This window comes from Macaca mulatta, chromosome 18, assembly GCF_049350105.2.
Source record: "Macaca mulatta isolate MMU2019108-1 chromosome 18, T2T-MMU8v2.0, whole genome shotgun sequence".
Taxonomy (NCBI): Eukaryota; Metazoa; Chordata; class Mammalia; order Primates; family Cercopithecidae; genus Macaca; species Macaca mulatta.
Window position 1 is genome coordinate 13,224,378 of NC_133423.1, and position 22,058 is coordinate 13,246,435.

The window sequence follows — 22,058 nt, forward strand, 5'->3', positions numbered from 1 at the left end:
TGGAGAATCTGTTCTAGAAAGCACTGTTTCTGTTGTAAGATAGGTGGTTGCGGGTAGGTTGAAAGATAGGCAAATAAAGAAAACAGATTCTCATAAGTACTTTGAAATCACGGAGTAAAACCTCATGTAGATTTAAGATCCTTTTATATAGAAAGAAATCCCCAGAGCAATAGACTGCACTGTTCTTCACTTACATTAAAATAAGATACTGCTCTAGGATTCTGAATTTAGCAGCTGTTGGTACGTGTGTCTCTTGCCACACTCATAAAGGTTTTTAATGTACAATAACATAGCATATAGCTCATCCCTTCTATGGTCGGATGCATTATTTATAATTAACTAACTTTGTACCATCTTCATGTGTGGAAGGAGCAATAATTGCAGCTATCCATTTTTAGTTCACAGGAAACAAGACTCTCTTCATTTTTAATAGTGCCATTTACCTACCACCCTTTCTGCCAATGATTTGAATTGTTCAGCTGTGGCTCTTGTTTTATTTTAATGCATTCATATTTTACCACTATGAAAAGATGTCTGTTCAAAATGAATTTGTCTGAAAGTTCATCTGAGAACGCTGGGAGGCTAGCTGCATCCCCACTGCTTCAGCACAGATGCATGGGGCAGAGCTGAAAGGCCACAATGTCTGTACCTGAATTCATTCTTCTGTAAAGTGAAAATGATCATATTGATATTTCAAAATCTGAAAACAATATTGGAAGAATATTTGCCTGGCAGATGTTCGTGCATTAATTCTCTCTGACTCACCTTGCCCTTGCATCATGATATACTTTGGATCCATAGAAATAACCCTACCCACACACTTTGTTCTGAGAAATGTTCTGTACATCTACTAGCTGTGTTTACTAACCGTAAATTCTAGGGTCCCCTCTGCAAATAGATAGGAATCTCTGGAGTCAGCTCCCCCTCTCCCCCAACTCTACTCTCTCATAAATGAGGTTGGAGGCCATGGGTCCTCTTCCTCTATCAGGGATCACGTAGAGGCACAATCCAGATTTTACAGGAAGTTGTGTCTGAAGAGGATCCTTGTTTGGGAATGAACCTCAGTGGAGGAGACGAGGCTCTGTATCAGCCCAATTGTTAAAGGTTCAACTCATTTCAAAGGAGATATAGTACTTACAAAGGGGACTTGAGTGCTACTCATGACTCGAAGGAGTTTTGAATAGGGTACAGGAGTCAACCAGTTGAAACAGAAAGCATAAAATATACAACCTAAAGGGCTGAATATTGGTACAAATGATATAGTTCTGGAGCAATACATTCTGGCTAGGGAAACTCAGGAGTTATTTACAGAAGAATGTAAACATCTGAATTGAGGCCAGGATGATCAGATAATTTCAAGAGTCAGAAAAATTGTAAGTAGTAAGTGGGGTGGTTGGGTAAAGGACACTGTGAGGGAAGGAATGGAATAAGCATAGTTACTGAAGCGCCCAAGCAAAAGCAAGCGTGGCCATTCGGACTGGGTTAGGGTTACTACGGGCCAAAGTAGAAGAGTGATGAGGAGTTAGAGGCCACATTTCACCTCAAAGTTAAATGATTTGAAATTTATTCTGCTAACAGTTGTCTACTGTTTGATTTTCACCAGTAAAGGATCCAAGCAAGACATTTATTTTTAAAATGTTAAAATAGATCTATTAAAAATTACCAAAATAGTATGGGAAATGAAGAGACTGAACGAGTTACTAATCCCCAACTGGGAATGAAATTGTTCATTTGTGAAGCTTGATATTTCCCTGTATTTTTATTACTACTAAGCTATTATTTTTGACATTTGAGGTCAGACCTTGGGTTGGTTTATGCCAAAGTGTCATCTCAGCTATCTGCGAGAAGTTCCATATGTGGAGTACAACAGGAGTCCCAGCCTGCTCTAGGATTTCCACGCCCTGGCACTGCACTCACATGTCGCAGTAACCGGGGCACACTGCCTTCTCCTGTCTGCATGTAGGTCTTTACCGTATACCAGGTCCCATTTTTAAAAGAGGCTCCTTCTACTTGTTTGTTCCATGCTTCCCTTATTTATACTGCCTGAGGAATTGTTTTCCATCAGTAAACCTGATTAGTCTTTTCTGTTTTCCCTTGATCTTTGTTAGCATCTGGGCTACAGAAGTTGTTCTCCCATATTAATCTGAGTATTTTGGTTTTGCTTTTCCAAAGGACAGCAAGCTCAGCCAAGCTGCCTCTCAGTTCCAAGGGACTGCTCGTTCCCTCCCTCCCCAGCCCTTGCTCTTTCCAAAAGGATAATTTCTGTCGTCCCAGGGCTTATCCCCTCCCACTCCAGCTCCTCCCATCATTTGAGTCAATCCCACAGCCCCCACTATGGCTCTATTATACAGCTGTCCTCTTCCGATAACCAAAAGGTTTTAACGCCAACCTGGCAGCGTCTTTAGACTCTCGCACTCCTAAACTGTCCCCTCCTCCAGTTCGACTCCTCAGGGAGCGCGCGGCCACCGCTGCAAGACCAGAACGCAAACGCCCAGAGATTCCTCCGCTTAGAAACCCGCGGCGCTTGGCCCCGCCTCACCTGCTGTGGGCCCCGCCCCGCCCCGCCCCGCCCGCCCGCCCGCCGCCCGCCCGCCCGCCGCCGCCCGCCCGCCCGCCGCCGCCCTGCTCACGGCTCCTCCCGTCCTCCCTGAAGCCCCGCCTCTGACCCCGCCCCGTCTTGTCTCCGTCCCGCCCCCCGCCCGCCAGCCCGCGTCTGTGTCTCTCGCCTTCCCTGAGGCCCCGCCTTCAGCCCCGCCCCGTCCTGTCTCCGCCCCGCCCCCGCCTGCCGGCCCGCGTCGCCGTCTCTCGCCCTCCCCGGGCCGCGCGGCCGGAGCTGGCACAGAGCATCGGCTGCCGCGGCGACACCACCGCCTGGGGACGCGGGCGCTGCGCTGGATACGGCGCCACCGAGAGCGCCCGCTGCCCGCTGGTCTCTGTCCTGCAATCCGGGGTTGCCCCCACGAGCGTCCAGCGTTTCCTGAGGGCGGGAGTGTCCGGGCGGTGCGGGGCGCGGGGACCGAGCGCGGCTGAGGAGACCGAGCTGGGGCAGCGCCTGTCGGAGCCCGGGGGACGGCGCGGGGGTCTCGCGGAGCCCCGCGGGAGCCTGGCCCTCCGTGCAGAGCAGTTTTCTGGAACTCTCCGCCTCCGCCTCCCTTGGGGCCCAGTGCGGCGCTGAGCCCCCGTCCGGATCTGCCTGAGGTAAGCGGACTTGGTGGCTCATGGGTCTCAGGCCCTCCTGCCTCAGCCCCAGAGCGGGGAGCGGAGCATGGGGGCGGCGGGGTCGGAGGACGCCAGTGAAAAAATGCAACAGGCGGGGCGGATCAGGAAACTCCTAGCCTGAATGTTTCCTACAGAGGGGAGACTTGTCCAAGACTGAAACTTGCTTAGATTCTTCCAGCCGCGGACGGGCACAGAGAGGCGTCTTCCGACACCGGGGTCCGAGCTCCCTCTGGCGGCTCCGCCTGAGGACAGGGACGCGGCCACAGGTGAGCGCCAGGCACGGAGCTACCGCCCCTAGGCCTGGCGCCTGGTCACGATTCGCGGTTCCCCCACCGAGAAAAGTGACTGGTCCGAGTAGTACTCATTAGGAAGATACCTTATGATCCCATGAAAGCTAAACCTTCCCCCGGAATTTAAAATGAAGGTCTTTTCAACTTTTAGTTTTTTGTCCCTCGGTCCTTGGGAACAAGGAATAACAAGAATAGTAGGACTCATCTTTCTGTAAACTGCATTTGAATAGAAACATTTAAGTGACTAAAGACACTTTAGTGGCGTTAAACTATAGATATTGTCGGGAGAATTCAATCTTGTATATTTTGTATTATTAGTTGCTTGTCGTGTGCTGATGGTCATTGGGTTCCAAATAAGTGCATTTAAATGGATAAGAAAAAAATCCCTTGCCCTAGCTTAGGTTGCAGATAATATGAGATTTCACTGTGATTCTAAAATTTCTATCAAGTGATTGCAGAATGTTTAAGCTATCAGTTTATGTTCACTCTCAGCATACCTGGAGCCTCAGAGAATTTTTGTTTTGTCCCCCACCCCCAGAAAAGAGTGTCATGAAAAAAGAACCGAAGAGAGACCTCACTGTTGCTGAAAGGGGAATTTTCTTTCCCAGTTGGCGGTTACTTCATGATTGGACGAGAAGTATCTAGGTGGCTGAAGAGATTGCATTTTTATGGTTATACACATGAAGCTGATAAAAGAAGATATGAACATGGTTTCTCTTTGTCATAATAGGCTGATGAGTAAGTAAGCCTGAAAAATATTTGAAATGAAGGCAGGAATTTTGAATTTTTTAAAACCAACTAAGACTTTGATCACTTGTTGAGGATGTTTCTTTCTCATAAATGGAAGAAAAACATTCACAAGACAAGAAGTATAAAACGTTGAGAGGAATGACAACTGAGTCCACTCACTCGAAGAATGTCAGTACTTTATCATCTTCTTTGGGCAAACATACACAAATGCATCATATATGTGTGGTGAACTTATCACCAGTGATGGTTTTCTATGTTAGAAATGACTCTTAATTTGAATTTTGGAGTGCTTTTTCTCTTTTTTTAACGATGTGTGTTCCAAGTCTTTGTGTTAAATAGATTTAAGTAAAGGAAGTAAATGCTAAATTCATAGTGTTTTTTAACTGTACCACTTCCCTGTGTATTATGGAAAAATTAGAAATTTTAACGTTCTTCGAAGTTTTACTGGAAGCAAAACTGTGCCAGGGACAGAGATACACAATTTAAGTTTTCTCTTTCTGGCAACTGCACTTGCTTAGAATGTACTGAATGTCATCTGGATTTCACAGCATATCAGATTTACAGTCTTTGTTTTATCAAGGCCTTTACTGTATGTTTTATACTAACCAGATGGGAAACACATTCAGCATCATATCTGACATGTATGCCTAAGGGAGGAGCTCCCCCATGGATCATGGCGTTAATGTTTACAGGACATTTACTATTCTTAGTATTATTGATGTTTGCTTTATCTACTTTTGAGGAATCTGTGAGCAATTACTCTGAATGGGCAGTTTTCGCAGATGATATAGATCAGTTTAAAACACAGAAAGTGCAAGATTTCAGACCCAACCAAAAGCTGAAGAAAAGTATGCTTCATCCAAGTTTATATTTTGATGCTGGAGAAATCCAAGCAATGAGACAAAAGTCTCGCACAAGCCATTTGCATCTTTTTAGAGCTATCAGAAGTGCAGTGACAGTTATGCTGTCCAACCCAACGTACTACCTACCTCCACCAAAGCATGCTGATTTTGCTGCCAAGTGGAATGAAATTTATGGTAACAATCTTCCTCCTTTAGCATTGTACTGTTTGTTATGCCCAGAAGACAAAGTTGCCTTTGAATTTGTCTTAGAATATATGGACAGGATGGTTGGCTACAAAGACTGGCTAGTAGAGAATGCACCAGGAGATGAGGTTCCAATTGGCCATTCCTTAACAGGTTTTGCCACTGCCTTTGACTTTTTATGTAACTTATTAGATAATCATCGAAGACAAAAATACCTGGAAAAAATATGGGTTATTACTGAGGAAATGTATGAATATTCCAAGGTCCGCTCATGGGGCAAACAGCTTCTCCATAACCACCAAGCCACTAATATGATAGCATTACTCACAGGGGCCTTGGTAACTGGAGTAGATAAAGGATCTAAAGCAAATATATGGAAACAGGCTGTAGTGGATGTAATGGAAAAGACAATGTTTCTATTAAATCATATTGTTGATGGTTCTTTGGATGAAGGTGTGGCCTATGGAAGCTACACAGCTAAATCCATCACACAGTATGTTTTTCTGGCCCAGCGCCATTTTAATATCAACAACTTGGATAATAACTGGTTAAAGATGCACTTTTGGTTCTATTATGCCACCCTTTTACCTGGCTTCCAAAGAACTGTGGGTATAGCAGATTCCAATTATAATTGGTTTTATGGTCCAGAGAGCCAGCTAGTTTTCTTGGACAAGTTCATCTTAAAGAATGGAGCTGGAAATTGGTTAGCTCAGCAAATTAGAAAGCACCGACCTAAAGATGGACCGATGGTTCCTTCAACTGCCCAAAGGTGGAGTACTCTTCACACCGAATACATCTGGTATGATCCCCAGCTCACACCACAGCCGCCTGCTGAATATGGTACTGCAAAAATACACACATTTCCTAACTGGGGTGTGGTTACTTATGGGGCTGGGTTGCCAAACACACAGACCAATACTTTTGTGTCTTTTAAATCTGGGAAGTTGGGAGGACGAGCTGTGTATGACATAGTTCATTTTCAGCCATATTCCTGGATTGATGGGTGGAGAAGCTTTAACCCAGGACATGAGCATCCAGATCAGAACTCATTTACTTTTGCCCCCAATGGACAAGTATTTGTTTCTGAAGCTCTCTATGGACCCAAGTTGAGCCACCTTAACAATGTATTGGTGTTTGCTCCATCACCCTCAAGCCAGTGTAATAAGCCCTGGGAAGGTCAACTGGGAGAATGTGCACAGTGGCTTAAGTGGACTGGTGAGGAGGTTGGTGATGCAGCTGGGGAAATTATCACTGCCTCTCAACATGGGGAAATGATATTTGTGAGTGGGGAAGCCGTGTCTGCTTATTCTTCAGCGATGAGACTGAAAAGTGTATATCGTGCTTTGCTCCTCTTAAATTCCCAAACTCTGCTAGTTGTTGATCATATTGAGAGGCAAGAAGATTCCCCAATAAATTCTGTCAGTGCCTTCTTTCATAATTTGGATATTGATTTTAAATATATCCCATATAAGTTTATGAATAGGTATAATGGTGCCATGATGGATGTGTGGGATGCACACTACAAAATGTTTTGGTTTGATCATCATGGCAATAGTCCCATGGCCAGTATACAGGAAGCAGAGCAAGCCGCTGAATTTAAAAAACGGTGGACTCAATTTGTTAATGTTACTTTTCAGATGGAATCCACAATCACAAGAATTGCATATGTCTTTTATGGGCCATATATCAATGTTTCCAGCTGCAGATTTATTGAGAGTTCCGATTCTGGACTTCAGATTTCTCTCAATGTCAATAATACCGAACATGTTGTTTCTATTGTAACTGATTACCATAACCTGAAGACAAGATTCAATTATCTGGGATTCGGTGGCTTTGCCAGTGTGGCTGATCAAGGCCAAATAACCCGATTTGGTGTGGGCACTCAAGCAATAGTAAAGCCTGTAAGACATGATAGGATTATTTTCCCCTTTGGATTTAAATTTAATATAGCAGTTGGATTAATTTTGTGCATTAGCTTGGTGATTTTAACTTTCCAATGGCGTTTTTACCTTTCTTTTAGAAAACTAATGAGATGGATACTAATTCTGGTTATTGCCTTGTGGTTTATTGAGCTTCTGGATGTGTGGAGCACTTGTAGTCAGCCCATTTGTGCAAAATGGACAAGGACAGAGGCCGAGGGAAGCAAGAAGTCTTTGTCTTCTGAAGGGCACCACGTGGATCTTCCTGATGTTGTCATTACCTCACTTCCTGGTTCAGGAGCTGAAATTCTCAAACAGCTTTTTTTCAACAGTAGTGATTTTCTCTACATCAGGGTTCCTACGGCCTACATTGATATTCCTGAAACTGAGTTTGAAATCGACTCGTTTGTAGATGCTTGTGAATGGAAGGTGTCAGATATCCGCAGTGGGCATTTTCGTTTACTCCGAGGCTGGTTGCAGTCTTTAGTCCAGGACACAAAATTACATTTGCAAAACATCCATCTGCATGAACCCAATAGGGGTAAACTGGCCCAATATATTGCAGTGAATAAGGACAAAAAAAGAAAATTTAAAAGGAGAGAGTCTTTGCCAGAACAAAGAAGTCAAATGAAAGGCGCCTTTGATAGAGATGCTGAATATATTAGGGCTTTGAGGAGACACCTGGTTTACTACCCAAGTGCACGTCCTGTGCTCAGTTTAAGCAGTGGGAGCTGGACGTTAAAGCTTCATTTTTTTCAAGAAGTTTTAGGAGCTTCGATGAGGGCATTGTACATAGTAAGAGACCCTCGGGCATGGATTTATTCAATGTTATACAATAGTAAACCAAGTCTTTATTCTTTGAAGAATGTACCAGAGCATTTAGCAAAATTGTTTAAAATAGAGGGAGGTAAAGGCAAATGTAACTTAAATTCGGGTTATGCTTTCGAGTATGAACCATTGAGGAAAGAATTATCAAAATCCAAATCAAATGCAGTGTCCCTGTTGTCTCACTTGTGGCTGGCAAATACAGCAGCAGCCTTGAGAATAAATACAGATTTGCTGCCTACTAGCTACCAGCTGGTCAAGTTTGAAGATATTGTGCATTTTCCTCAGAAAACTACTGAAAGGATTTTTGCCTTTCTTGGAATTCCTTTGTCTCCTGCTAGTTTAAACCAAATATTGTTTGCCACCTCTACAAACCTTTTTTACCTTCCCTATGAAGGGGAAATATCACCAACTAATACTAATGTTTGGAAACAGAACTTGCCTAGAGATGAAATTAAACTAATTGAAAACATCTGCTGGACACTAATGGATCGCCTAGGATATCCAAAGTTTATGGACTAAATGCTGCAGGTCAGCAGAAATTTGCACTAATAATACTTCCCAACCCACTTTGTGGATATGAATCAGAAGAGTTTGTTTATTCTTGTGTGTGTATGCGTGTGTGTGTGTTCAGTGTTATTTGCACAGAGAGATTGTTTTAAAAAATGGCACCATATTTGGCCTAGCAGGATTTATTTTTATGCCATCACCTCCCTTGCCTTTGTTTCTGAAAATTTTGTCTGCTAAAAAGTTTCTGCTACAGAGTGGTAGATGAAGTTATATCATGGGGATCAGGGGAGATGGGGAACATTTTAAAGGTTTTTGTCTAACTCTCCTTCATCTGTAACTGTGCTAATATATCTAGAGACCTCAACACTGCTAAAGGCCTTGCAATTGCTGCTTTACCACGCATCTCTTGCTTTCAAGATGGACTACAAAAGTTCCTTATCCTTTTGAAAAGGTCTTCTGACACACTTACCTTGCACAAAAAGAAAAGAATTTCTTTTACTGTGTATAATGTGCAGTGATATCACTGAGGAAATGGTGAAAGCTCCTATCAGAACTGTAGGATTTCTTCTGGGAAATACAGATGGAAATACAGAATGAATATGTTTTTCTGAGGTCAGAAACTGACTTTAAAAGCCTCCTTAAAGTTTTTTACTTAGAAATAATAAGGAAAAATCTGGGTGCCAAGGGCTGGTAGATCATTTTAGACATGGTTGTATGTTTAAAACTCTTCTTTCACTTTTTGTCCTCCCTGAAGCTACAGCTGTTCACCATCACATCTCTCCTACCCTATCCTTTCTGTCACTGTCAAGCAAAACAATCAGTAATTACTAATTGCTAAACTCCCAATATTGTGGGGCATTTTCCTCCCAGATGATTAATTTTGCAGTAAAGACTGACACAGACTTAGAATCAAATTTATTTTTCTGGAATTAACACTCTGTGACTCAAAGTGTTGCCACCGCAGTGTCTTTTTAAACTGGAAACAGAATTGGAAAACTGCCTGACTTATCTTGCATCCCTTTGAATGAGTTTACAGACTGCCAGTGTCTGCAAAAGTTGAAAGCAAATGGGAGATGATGTCAGAGGCATCTGTTTCCTTTACCATCTGCATCTTATTATAAATGTAGTCGTCATAAAGTGTGGTTTATTTTATTTTGGTAGGATCTGAAATCAAAATGCTTTGCCATTATAAGCCAGTGGAGTAATTACAATGTATTGGATGAAAACGTAAGGCAGTGTCAAGACTTGATGAAAATCTCTGTACAGATTGCAGTCTTCTTCCTGATGTTTCAAACCGTAGTTCCCTCAAGCTCTCTAACACTTGGGAGTGTGTCATTCTGACCTAGATAAAAGTGGTTCTTCCTCAGTAGTTTGTTATTATGGCAAAATGTGCCTCCAGAGTGATAAAGCTGTGGATATGTTACATTCCAGCTAAACCTAACTGGGCTGTCATTTTTCTTCCATTATAGTGTGAATGGAGGCTGCCCCCCCTCCCCCACATCTTCCTTCCCATATCTCTCATGATCGTCCCTCTGTAATGTCAAAATGAGTGAAATTCATGTGAATGTAGGTTGAGAGGGCACCGAAGACCTGAATCTACACTATTATTCTCAAGAAAGATTGTTCTTTCTATCTGAGAGTTACCAGCAAGCATATAAAATGCTACTTGGATGATATCTACATGAATATTGCATGCTACATGGGTGATAACACTATTTTCATTATTGGTCAGAGTCTCAGTGTTTACATTCAATTCCTAGGATATGTGATCTTGAATCAGATCACATATAAAAAGTCTGGATTGTTAGCAGTATTAGATCTGATCAAGGTAGGAATTACAATTGTGTGCAGGTAGCAAACAAGAAAGCAGAAACTACTGCTTCCTTTATTTTAACATTGTACAGACAATACAAAAGTGTACCTGTAGGCAGGAGAAGGCCAAATGGAGTATGTAGAGTAATAGGGGAAGAAGAGTAACAAAAAATGAAAAAAAATGAGTTACATTGAGAATGAATATGGGAACATGCCATTGAGAGCAAAATAAAGGTACAGGCTTACCAAAACGATCTTTACAATGTATCCTAGCTTTCACTCCCACGTGGCAATGCAGTTGTATTTGCCTGTTTCTGTATTCACCTACTCCCACCCCAAGGGAAAATTTTAGACATGAACCCTACTATTTAGTTAATTCTAAAATAGAAAGTTTGCTGGAGAAAGCGTCTACTCACAGATTGTCCTGTAAGGAATGTTATGTATGGGTGAGCGGGTGACACATCCATTGGATATGTATGCATGTGATGGTGCCTGAGATCCCTGCCTTAGAAACTGAATTCCCCAGGGGATTGACTCTCCCAGCACATTCCCAGGTCCTGCACTCTTAGGGTGATCTAGGAAAATTTTAAGTAGCTTCTACTCTTATTTTTGTTCTTATCTTTAAAGTAATTAAAAGAGGGATTATCACTATCTGACACTTCTGAAAGAAATAATTATAAAATTTCTCATCTGTAAAATCCATCTTTTTCTACATTAACTTCCCCATACATAGGCCTAATTGGGATAAATGCTTTTATTAAAATAATAGGATTGACATTTTAAAATTTTGAAAGGACTTAATAATTTTGCTGACAATAATAACAAATATAATGGTAATTGGCTTTTTAAATTTTCAGACAACATAGATTTACTCAGGATGAAATGAAAAGGCCATATTCAGAGTTTAATTTACTCTAATGAAAATTCAGAGGGAATAGGAAATAGGAAAATCTGCTCAGGAGAAAGCAGCTAAATCTGCATAAATTTAATTTGTAGAATTTAATTTAAAATTTAAATTTTAACAAAGAGATGATGCAAGAATATGTATGTTTAGGTGTAAACATAACTAATAAATGCCTGACAAGAATGGGACAATCCTTCCTTGTATCAGAATTCCCAGGTCTTGCTATATTGCCCTCTGCAAATGTATTCAAAGAAGAACCTCCTCCACCACTTACTTTTGGTTGGCATCATTGTTCAGCAGTGATTTCTGTACATCACCAAATATCCTAGGCATTCTTGGTATACAAAGTATATCACAATTATAAGTGAGTAAATATTAATGATAATTTTTGAATTGCTTCATTTGGCTTGATTAACTTTGATCAGAAATAAAAAAAGTTTTCATGTATTAATTTAGGAAAAAACATAAACAGAAGGCAGTATAACACCACTTCCAAAGGTAAGGGCACTGAACTTTTTTTTTTTTTTTTGGGAGACGGAGTCTTACTCTGTTGCCCAGGCTGGAGTGCAGTGGTGCGATCTCGGCTCACTGCAACCTCTGCCTTCCGGGTTCAAGCGATTCTCCTACTTCAAACTCCTGAATAGCTGGGATTACAGGTGCACGCCACCATGCTTGGCTCATTTTTATATTTTCAGTAGAGACAGGGTTTCACCACATTGGTCAGGCTGGTCTCGAACTCCTGACCTCGTGATCTGCCCGCCGGGGCCTCCCAAAGTGCTGGAATTACAGGTGTGAGCCACCACGCCTGGCAAGGGTACCTGACATTCTAAGATATCAAGACACTTAATATGTGGGCTATTAGCCGCTTATTTAAATGTCGACCAAATTGTCTAATATTTCTGATTAATCATGATTTCACTTCATTTTGGAAGAAAAATTATCCATGTAATTTTTAAAGATCCAGATGACTTTGGATTTTTGCATAGACGACGATAGACACTTTAAACAATAGATTCTAACATTCTCTGAAACACTTGAGATGTTTGAGCTACCATTTATATGGGTTATTTGTATGTAGTCCAAGTAACGCATACATGTTTAATTGATTCTGTTTTCATGGATAGATTCAGCTAAGTCTTCCAAGCAATTAGTTTTTTTGTTCGTCGTTGTTTTTCCTTCACACATTATCCAGTTATGCAGCACTGGAAACAGAGTGAAGATCGTAAACCGGTTTTATCAGACCTATGTATAATAAGACTCCTGTTAATACAAAAATAAAAAGCTAAAAGCAACTTGTCTATGATTGGGATAATTTTATCATAACCCTTTTCCTTAGGTCTTTGAGTAACACTGTTAAGATTTTGTATGGAGCTGAGGAACCAGCAGTTGGAAAATGCAGATACCCAAATCCACAATTTTAGCAACTGAACTTGGTCCTTCTCCACCTCCCCAACCCCTGACTCTTGTGTCTCTGTTCCCCTAACTTAATTCCAGGCCCTGACTGCAACTTTCTAAATGGTAATGATGTACCTGTATCAAGCATCTGTATTCTACATCTGCCCCTCCTGCCACTGGTAAGATCTTCATTCAGGCATGATATCACTAAAAGAAGAAACTTCTTGCAAGTTACTTGAGGTATACATCACTAAAGTGATGCACAAGGTTAGCACATTGAAGATGCCTTTTTTTTTTTTTTTAAATAGAAGAGATTTAACACTACTTCCAGAGGTAAGATTCCCTAACATTCTAAGATATCAAGACAGTTAACATGTGGACTGTTAACTGCCTGTTTAAATGTTGACTGAATTGTCAATAATTGGTTTACTCTGGATAAGGATCTATCATTAATTGATCACTTAATATGTGCTGCATATTGAATCATAAGGTTTTTGTGTATCATTACAATCCTCACAACAACTCTCTCAAGTAGTTGTTTTACATATATGTTTGAAACTCATGTCAAGTGATTTGTCCAAAGTAAATCAGCTGTTAAGTGGTTTGACCAAGATTTAGGCATATGTTTTTTCAATTCAAAAGTTTTTTGAAGGAATTTTGAATGGATTTATAATTCATTATTAATTTGACTGTTCACCATACTTTTGTTACTTTTGAATGAATGGATACTTTTGAATAAAAGGACCAATCAGTGTATCTACTGTCAAGGTACTGATTAGCATAAAGGAAGAACATAAAAGTCAATTGACTATGAATCTGCTCATTGAGGAATTGGCAGTCTCTCTAGAGACTTTGAAAGTCTTAGGAATTCATCAGAAAGAGAAGGAGCGAGAGGAGGGGTATGCAAGGTAGTGATTACCACCCAAGGAAAAACCCCAGGAAGTGGTACCTGTTCTATAATAGACATGGCTTATTTATTTCTGAAACAGCGTGGTTATAAGGAAAAAGAAGAAACTTCTTGCAAGTTGCTTGAGGTATACGTCACTAAAGTAATGCACAAGGTTAGCACGTTGAAGATTTTTTTTTTTTAATAGAAGGGAATATAACACTACTTCCAGAGGTAAGATTCCCTAACATTCTAAGATATCAATTAATTAGGGGGAATTATGATAGGTAAATTTGAGTAGAGATCACCACTAGGTTTTGAGTATATACTTCTCATGGCACATCCCTCAATCTTCTAAAAGAGATTCTGTGTTATCCATAAGTGCAAATAGAATAAAACCACTGAAACTCACTCTTGCAACTTCCACTCACTCAGCTACCCCAAGTTTGGTCTGTATTTGAATATCAAGGAATGCCGTGGAGAGAGAGAGAGAAAGAGAGAGAAAGAGAAAGCCTGAGTGTGGTCTGACTGGCCTGTGTATAGACCATTGCTAGTAATGACGGTAAGATGGACAACTCAGTGTATTTGACTCAGGCTCTGTCAGGCTTTTCTTTTCCTTCTCTCCCCCTCCCTAAGAACCTCCAGATCCACAGTGCCAGGCACAGTTCTGAATCCTGGGAATGCAGTGGTGAACAAAGTATACATGGGCTGTACCTCCATGGAGCTGACAGTTAAGAGGGAACTAAAAAGAAACATTCCTTTTCCACTTTTCACAAATTTCCCAGCATAAAGGAGCCCACACCAAGTAGAAGTGAATGCTGTGAATTCTGTGACTAACAGTTGATCAAATATATTCAAATAGAGTTTGTTTTAGGGAAAAAACAACAATCTGTTATTCTTTTCCCTGTCTTGTAAATAATCACAGAAGAAAGGAAACAAAGGAGGGAGGGAAGGCGTGAAATGGGAAGAAAGGAGAAACCCTAAATCTGAACACAGAAAATAAAGTACTCAAGGAGAATCATTCCAATAACAATGGTGTGTTAATTATTGTATAAACTATTTAAAAGACTGAAATATTAGGGAAGATGATACTTGGTAGAACAGAGAGACAAGTTATAATCTAAGCCGATACTGTTTCACAGTACATGGCAATTGCTCTTTCTATTTTATACTATTTCTTTAAATGATTTCTGTATTGCTGACTCTTGAATGTAATTTTTCTTTCAACTGTATTAACACTGATGTTGAATTTCACCTAATGTCTCAGGTTTTCAGATGTCCTAGATAAGCCAGTGTCCTCTAATATATTGTGTTCTGCTCTATTTTTGACCTCGGGATACATACATTATTCTTTACAGTTTAAAAAGGGAAATATTCATGGTCATGCAACATCTTTAATGCTCCTTGTTTCTCTTTTTGGAAGTCAGTTTGGCCCCTATTACTGTCACTTTTCTCATTTGCTAAATGAGAAACATAAACTATTCAATCCTTGCATTAAAATCTGACACCCCTCAATGAACAATAAGTATTTTTACCTTGTTCATTGCATGATGTGAATAATGCTCCAAACCCTTGTACTATACTGAAAAATTACTGCCAAGTTTTATTGATTTTTGTTTGTTGTTTTTTGTTTGTTTGTTGTTTTAATGGTGTGTTCATTCCTGCACTCTGTTCCAAAAGATTAGATTTTCTCTAGATTTGTTTACATTGCTTGCAGCTTTAAAATATGGTTATTTTAACTTTATGAACCATTTAAATTTGATGCTTCAATGCAATATTTCACTTAACATTGAAGGGAGATTTATATGTATAAAAACACAATACAACCAAGAAATGATGGAATTGCTTTGAGGAAATACTCATTAAAATATAAGTTCATATAAAGGATATAGCTAATAAAAGTTAACCCCACATCAGCAAAATGTAAAGTTTTTACTGTTTTTTTAAGCATTAGTTTGAGCACCCTGGCTAGTTCAATGCTAACTGGAGCATAATATGCTTACAGTTGGCTTATGTACACCAACTAACTTCTGATTATCTCTCTAGATTTACCGAAGTAAACTGAAATGTACACATATCCAGTTGTTATTTTGACCTTTTCCTAACAGTAATTATAAAACCATCTAAAATATCCTGTTGTTGAACACATGAATAAAAAGATACATACTTGTATACACACACACAAACTTAAAATTTCATTACCTTAAGAGGCATAAGGTTTTCTCTTTACAATCAGCAGGTTGTACTGGTGGGTTTTTCACAAGCTTTGTTTTTATCTTTCCCCCATTTCCATCCTAATTGGAAGGGGGACATTACCATTGAAAATGTAATATATACAAGTTTATATTTAATGTGATCTTTGGAATTAGAAATAAGTACAAATACCCTACTAACTCTGAGGTGTTAGGCATGTTTTTTAATTTTAAATCTTCATTTTTCTAGCAGTAAACTCCCTCAAAGTTGAAGCAAGAATTTTCAAAAAGTATGTAAATTAATTATAGTAATTATTTCCTCTTTGTGACCATCTCCAATATTCTTGTCTTACTGATGAGAGAGAGAGAGAGGCAGTAGAGGTATATTTACTTTTATTCTCTTATAGTATATGCCCAAAGAGAAGAAACAATATAAAATGTGATGCATCTGTTTTTAAGTGAGAAAATATTAAAAATATTTTCAAATAATTTGGGCATATATAGTTAAGATATGTAGATATCTATACTAATCAGGCACCTATTTTGATAATTACTGTATTAATTGAGTTGCATAAACTTGTAAAATAAAAATTACTCAATATGTTGATTTAGAAATACTGTCTTTTTAATGTTCATATTTCAGTAAAGAATTTTATTCAGCCTTTCACTTCACCTTCAATGTCTTCATTTTCAGAGCCTTATTTTGTCTTTTTCCAAAGTATATTTACTTCTGAGATATATTGAGATATAAACATTTCTGAATTCAACTCTGATGCTGTCATTCAGTTTTATTCCACGTCACAAGTCTTTTTTTTTTTCAAAGACAGAGTCCCGCTCTGTCACCCAGGCTGGAGGAGTGCAGTGGCGTGATATCAGCTCACTGCAACCTCCACCTCCCAGGTTCAAGCGAATCTTGTGCCTCAACCTCTGGAGTAGCTGGGATTACAGGCAGCCACCACCACATCCAGCTAATTTTTTTGTATTAGTAGAGATGGGGTTTTGCCTGTTGGCCAGGCTGGTCTCAAACTCCTGAATTCAGGTAAACCACCCCCTCATCCTTCCAAAGTGCTGGGATTATAGGCATGAGCCACCCTGCCCCGCCATAGGTGCCATTTGCATAACATTAAGCATAACTGCATTCATACCTTCTTTTGATAGACATGTATTTGTGATTGTCTGCATTATTGTATTTTTCCATTTCAATTTTTTCCACTTAAGTATACATAAAGCTCAACATGTTTTAGAACATTACATTTACTCCACTGACTGTGATAGAATAAACTGAAACCAGTTGGAGGAAGTATATTCAAATGACATATCAATGTATATGTATATATTACTTTAACACCATACATAACAGAGGATTGTATCAATATAAAACTATTACATCTACGTAGAATGAACTTTTCTGTTAAGTCACAGGCTAGTCACACATATTTTTGGGGTTGCAGTAAAATTCTACAGTATCTCATCTTTTGGTTGGTGCTTTGTAAGTTTGAATGCTTGCTTTTTCGTGGCTTGTACGTTGGGACCAAGGAGCAAATTCCAGAGCCTCCAGTCAGAAACTCAACCTTTCAGTGAGGAGAGTGGGAGAGTGCACCTCTGAAGTAGGGCTGAGTGTCATAGTACTATGCTAATGGGGCACATACCCTCAATAGAGAGTCAGTCCTTGTGTGTGATTGTTTATTATTGGATATTGCTGCCACATCCTTGCATTACTTGTCTCTAGGCAGTTATATACCACTATTGTGTTGATTCTTTTATATATGAGATTTATTGCCCCTCTCTGTTGAACTGTAGGCATTTGGATATGCAAAATAGATTGCACTAATATGTTGACAATGAAAAAAATGCATTGACCCTAGCTGGGAATTTGGAAGCCCTCCCTTATGATATTGATACGTTGTTGTGGCCAGAACTGGGATTTGGATTTAGAATTCATATACTCACACATTCTACAAAATGTTATGAAACATATGTAATATGAAAGATAGTAGTAAAATGAACATGAGTATACACACCAACCACTCTAAGAAATACATAGTTAATATTAGTAGTTAAGCCCTCCATCTGACTTGCCATTTTCACATCGTCTGCTCCCACCAACCATCCCAGAGGTAACTTCTGTCCTGGATTTTGTATTTATCATTTCCTTCTTGTTCTTTATAGCTCCACCATATGTAGCTCTATCTTCATCAACATACTGTATGATTTTGCATGTTTGTAAACTTTATTTTAATACTAACTCTATTCGTCAGGGTTCTCCAGAGGGACAAAACCAATAAGACAAGTTTGTTAGGGAGAATTGGCTTATAGGATTACAAGGGGAAGTTCCACAGTAGGTCATCTGCCAGCTGGGGAAAGAGAAGCTGGTAGCATTGCTCAGTCCAATTCCAAAAGCCTCGAAACCACGGAAGTCAACAGTGCAGCACTCAGTCTGAGACTGAAGGCCTGAGAACCCTTGACATGCTGCTGGTTCAAGTCCAAATGCTGAAGAACCTGGAGTCTGATATCCAAGGCCAGGAGGAGAGGAAGCTGAGTATGTGACATGGCAGGGAAAGAAAGAGAGCAAGCCAACTCAGCTAGCAACCTGTCTATCCCAGTTCTTCTGCCTGCTTTGTTCTAGCCTTGCTGGCAGCCTATTAGATGGTGTCCACCCCCACACTGAAGGTGGGTTTTCCTCTCCCAGTCCGCTGCCTCAAATGCCAATCTCCTCTAGCAGCACCTTCACAGACACACCCAGGAAAAATGCTTCATCAGCCGTCTAGGAATCCCTCAGTCTAGTCAAGTTGACACCTAATACTAACCATCACAGTAACACATTGTACCTTTTAGTATCCAACTTGCTTTTATTTTTTGCTCAAAATTTTGTCTAATACATGTGATGTTTGTAGGTGGAGATCACATATTTTCACCATGGTAGTGATTCATTACATGAATATGCCATTGTGGGAACATGCCATACCTTATTTATCTTTTAGCTGCTTGATAGATTTTAGGTATATTTCTAATTTTTGCAAATTCAAGTAATTTTTTGTTAAAATTCTTAAGTATGTTCCATAATGTACATGCACAGGAATTTAGTATTTTTGTTTGTTTGTACTAAGAACCTTCCCTCCCACACCCAATGTTCCTTTTCAGCATATATATCTAGAGCTGAAAGGTTCTGGATTAATATGATATGTACATCCTCACCTATTATAGACAATGCCAAATTATTTTTTAGATTGTCTGTATAAATTAACACTCTAGTTTCTGTGCTAGATTCTCTTCTGCACTTGACATTTACAGAATTTTTAATATTTTCCTGTCTAGTGGGATAAAAGAATGTTACATTATGGTTTTCATTTACATTCCTCTGATCAGTAATGACTTAGAACATACACACAAGTGTGTGTGCACATGTACACATATACACCCACCCATCCAAACCCACACACCCACCCAAATTCTCACATATAGTCTTTACTTTTACCATGTGTGTTTCTTCTCTGGAGTGAAATTGAGGTCATTTCTTTTACCCCTTTTTCTATTCAGTTATTTTTTATTAACTTGCTGAAGTTTACTATATATTATGAATACTAATCCTATTTTGGTTATATGTATTGTCAATAACTTTTTGGCTTATATTTTCTTGATTTTTGTATAGTGACCATTGTGATAGCTTTAGATATACAAGTGTTATTAATTTGAAAGTAATCAAATATGTCAGTGTTTTCCTTTATTATGTATACTGTTACCATATCTTACTAAAAATTTTTCCTCAAGAGATTTGGCCCTAAAAATGTTCTCCTATGTTTTCTCGTAAGCATTTTTTAAAATTATGTATTGCTGCCTAACAATATTACCAGAAACCTAGTGGCTTGAAACAATGTACATTGATTATCCCACAGTTTCTGTAGGTCAACTCATGACTTAGTTGAGTACTCTGCTTTAGGGTCTTTCACAAGGCTGCAATTAAGTTGCTGGCTAGGGCTGCAATCTCATCTGAGACTCAACTGGGGAACATATGCTTCCAAGCTCACTGATTGTTGGCAGGATCCAGTACCTTGTAGATTGTTGGACCTAAAGCTTCAGTACTTTTCTGATTGTTGCCTGGGGTCCACCTTTAGTAGCTTCCATGTGGACCTCTCCATATAGGAGCTTGCTTCATTAAAGCTAGGAAGAGAATCAATAGAGAAACTCTGCCAACAATGTAGCATAAATTATGAAAGTGGCAACCATCATAGTTGCTGCATTCTAATGGTTGAAAGAAAGTCATAGGTCCCATCTGTACTCAGAAGGAGGGGGCTACACAAGGGCATAAGTACCAGGAGATGGGGATAATTTGGGGGGCATATTACAGTCCGTCTGCCACATATTTTGTCTTTCATTTATAAGTATTTAATCTACTTTATATTAATTGTTGTGTCTATTCTGACTTTTTTTTTTGGTAAGAATAACCTGTTTCCCTAAACTAAAAAGATTGAATAATTGTTTTTCCCCCCACTAACCTTCAATGCCATCTCTACCAAATATCAAGTCTCTGTATTTTGTAGGAGTCTACTTTGGACTTTCTCTTCTATCCCACTGGCAAATTTGTTTACGTCGATGACAATACCACACTTCTTTATTATTACTGTCTTATTGTTACCCTTGAAATCTGGCAAGATGAGTCTTTATTTTCCTTCTCATTGTTGTCTTGGATTTTAAGCCTTTCTTCTTACATATGCATTTTAGAATTAGTTTGCACATTTACTCAAAACAAACAAAGAACAATGCATTTTAATTTTAAATTCTTTATATCAGTTTTGGGAGAGTTGACCTCTTTACAGTGATTAGTCACTATTCATGGGCATGGTATTCGTCTCCTTTTATTTAATACTTGGTAATCCTTTGGTAGATTTAAGTCAGAGCACTTTATATATTGTTACTACTGTGGATTATATTTATTGTTAATTATGTGTTCTAACTCTTGCTAGTATGTAGAAAATGCAGTTTATTTTTGTGTATTTATATTGTATCAGGGACCTTATTAAATCTTACTAATTCAACAATTTGCCTGTAAACTCTTTGGAGATATTTATGTATACGGTTTGGTAACATGTAATTACTGAGAGTTATATTTTCTTTCTAATTTTATAACTTTTTAATATTCTTACTGCATTTGTTAGGACCCCCTGTGAAATACTGAATAGATACAGTAATAGCTGTAATGGGTATTGTGCTATTTATAATGTTAATGGAGTGCTTCTAATATTTCACTACTTTCCAAAATGGATATTGTGTGTATTTCATAGGTTCATCTTATCAGGATGTGATATTCCCTTCTATTTCTAGTTTGATAAGTGACATCTTATGAATGCATGATGAATTTATTGAATGTTTTCCCTCCATCTTCTGAAGATTCTCATGGGTTTCTTGCCTTTATCTGTTAATGTAATGCATTATGTGAAAATCTTTTCTTATTTGAGATTAAATCCAACTTTGTTTGCTATGATAAAATGAGCCTGGGAGTGATTCATTATATTTGTATAGTTTGCTGAATATTCTTTGTTAATGATTAGTTTAAGATGTTTATAGCCACAATTGTAATTGTGATTTGCCTGTAATTGTCTTTTCTCATATTGTACTTGCCTAATTTTGAAGTCAACATGATATTTGTCACATAAAATAAGTTGGAAATCTTTCATTTTTATATTCTTTAGAAGAGTTTGCATAAGATTGAAATGATTTAATACTAGAATGTTCGTTAGAACCTATCTGTAAAGCCGTCTGACCATTGTATTTTGTTTGTGGGAAGCTTTTTAACAAAGTGTAAAATTGTATTTTGTGCTTATAGGCTTATTCTATTTAGCTCACATAGTTATTTTGTAAGTCTGTTTTGGCAAGTTGTAGTTTTAAGAATTTGTCTTTTTGGTCTCATTCTGTTACATAGACTACATTGCGTGGGGTGACCTTGACCTCCTGGGCGCAAGCGTTCCCCCACTTCACCCTCCCAAATAACTGGAACTACTGCTGAACACCACCACACCTGGCTAGATTTTTTTTTAAAATTATTTTTGTAGAGATGGGGTCTTACTCTATTTACCAGTCTGTCCTTTTCCACATTTATTGACCTAAATTTACTCAAAATGCATATTTGTTGCCTCTCTATTCACCCCTACATATTTTTTTCTATCCTTAATATTGAACATGTGTGCCTTATTTCCTTTTATTATTTAATTGGAGTTTCCCTTTTATAATATAAGTCTTTTCGAAGATTAACTTTTAGTTTTACTTTGTTTCTAACTTCTATTTTGTGTACATTTGCTGTTGCATTAACTTTGGC

At 38.9% G+C, this 22,058-nt stretch overlaps 1 protein-coding gene across 2 annotated transcripts; it reads left to right on the top strand.

Moving 5' to 3' along the window:
• Window positions 1–2,838: 2,838 nt before the first annotated feature.
• Window positions 2,839–21,232, top strand: DSEL (dermatan sulfate epimerase like). 2 transcript variants are annotated; one of them, XM_015122185.3, is made up of 3 exons: window positions 2,839–3,198; window positions 4,048–8,580; window positions 12,770–21,232. In XM_015122185.3, the coding sequence occupies exon 2, from the start codon at window positions 4,903–4,905 to the stop codon at window positions 8,569–8,571; it is 3,669 nt and encodes a 1,222-aa protein (XP_014977671.3). In that variant the 5' UTR covers window positions 2,839–3,198; window positions 4,048–4,902; the 3' UTR covers window positions 8,572–8,580; window positions 12,770–21,232. The 2 variants fall into 2 exon arrangements, with proteins under 2 accessions (XP_014977671.3, XP_014977670.3); XM_015122184.3 differs by having other exon boundaries at window positions 4,048–21,232.
• The last annotated feature ends 826 nt before the right edge of the window (window positions 21,233–22,058 follow it).

Excerpts from the sequence above, each read along its gene's own strand:
- DSEL (XM_015122184.3), top strand. The coding sequence starts at position 4,903 with ATGCCTAAGGGAGGAGCTCCCCCATGGATCATGGCGTTAATGTTTACA.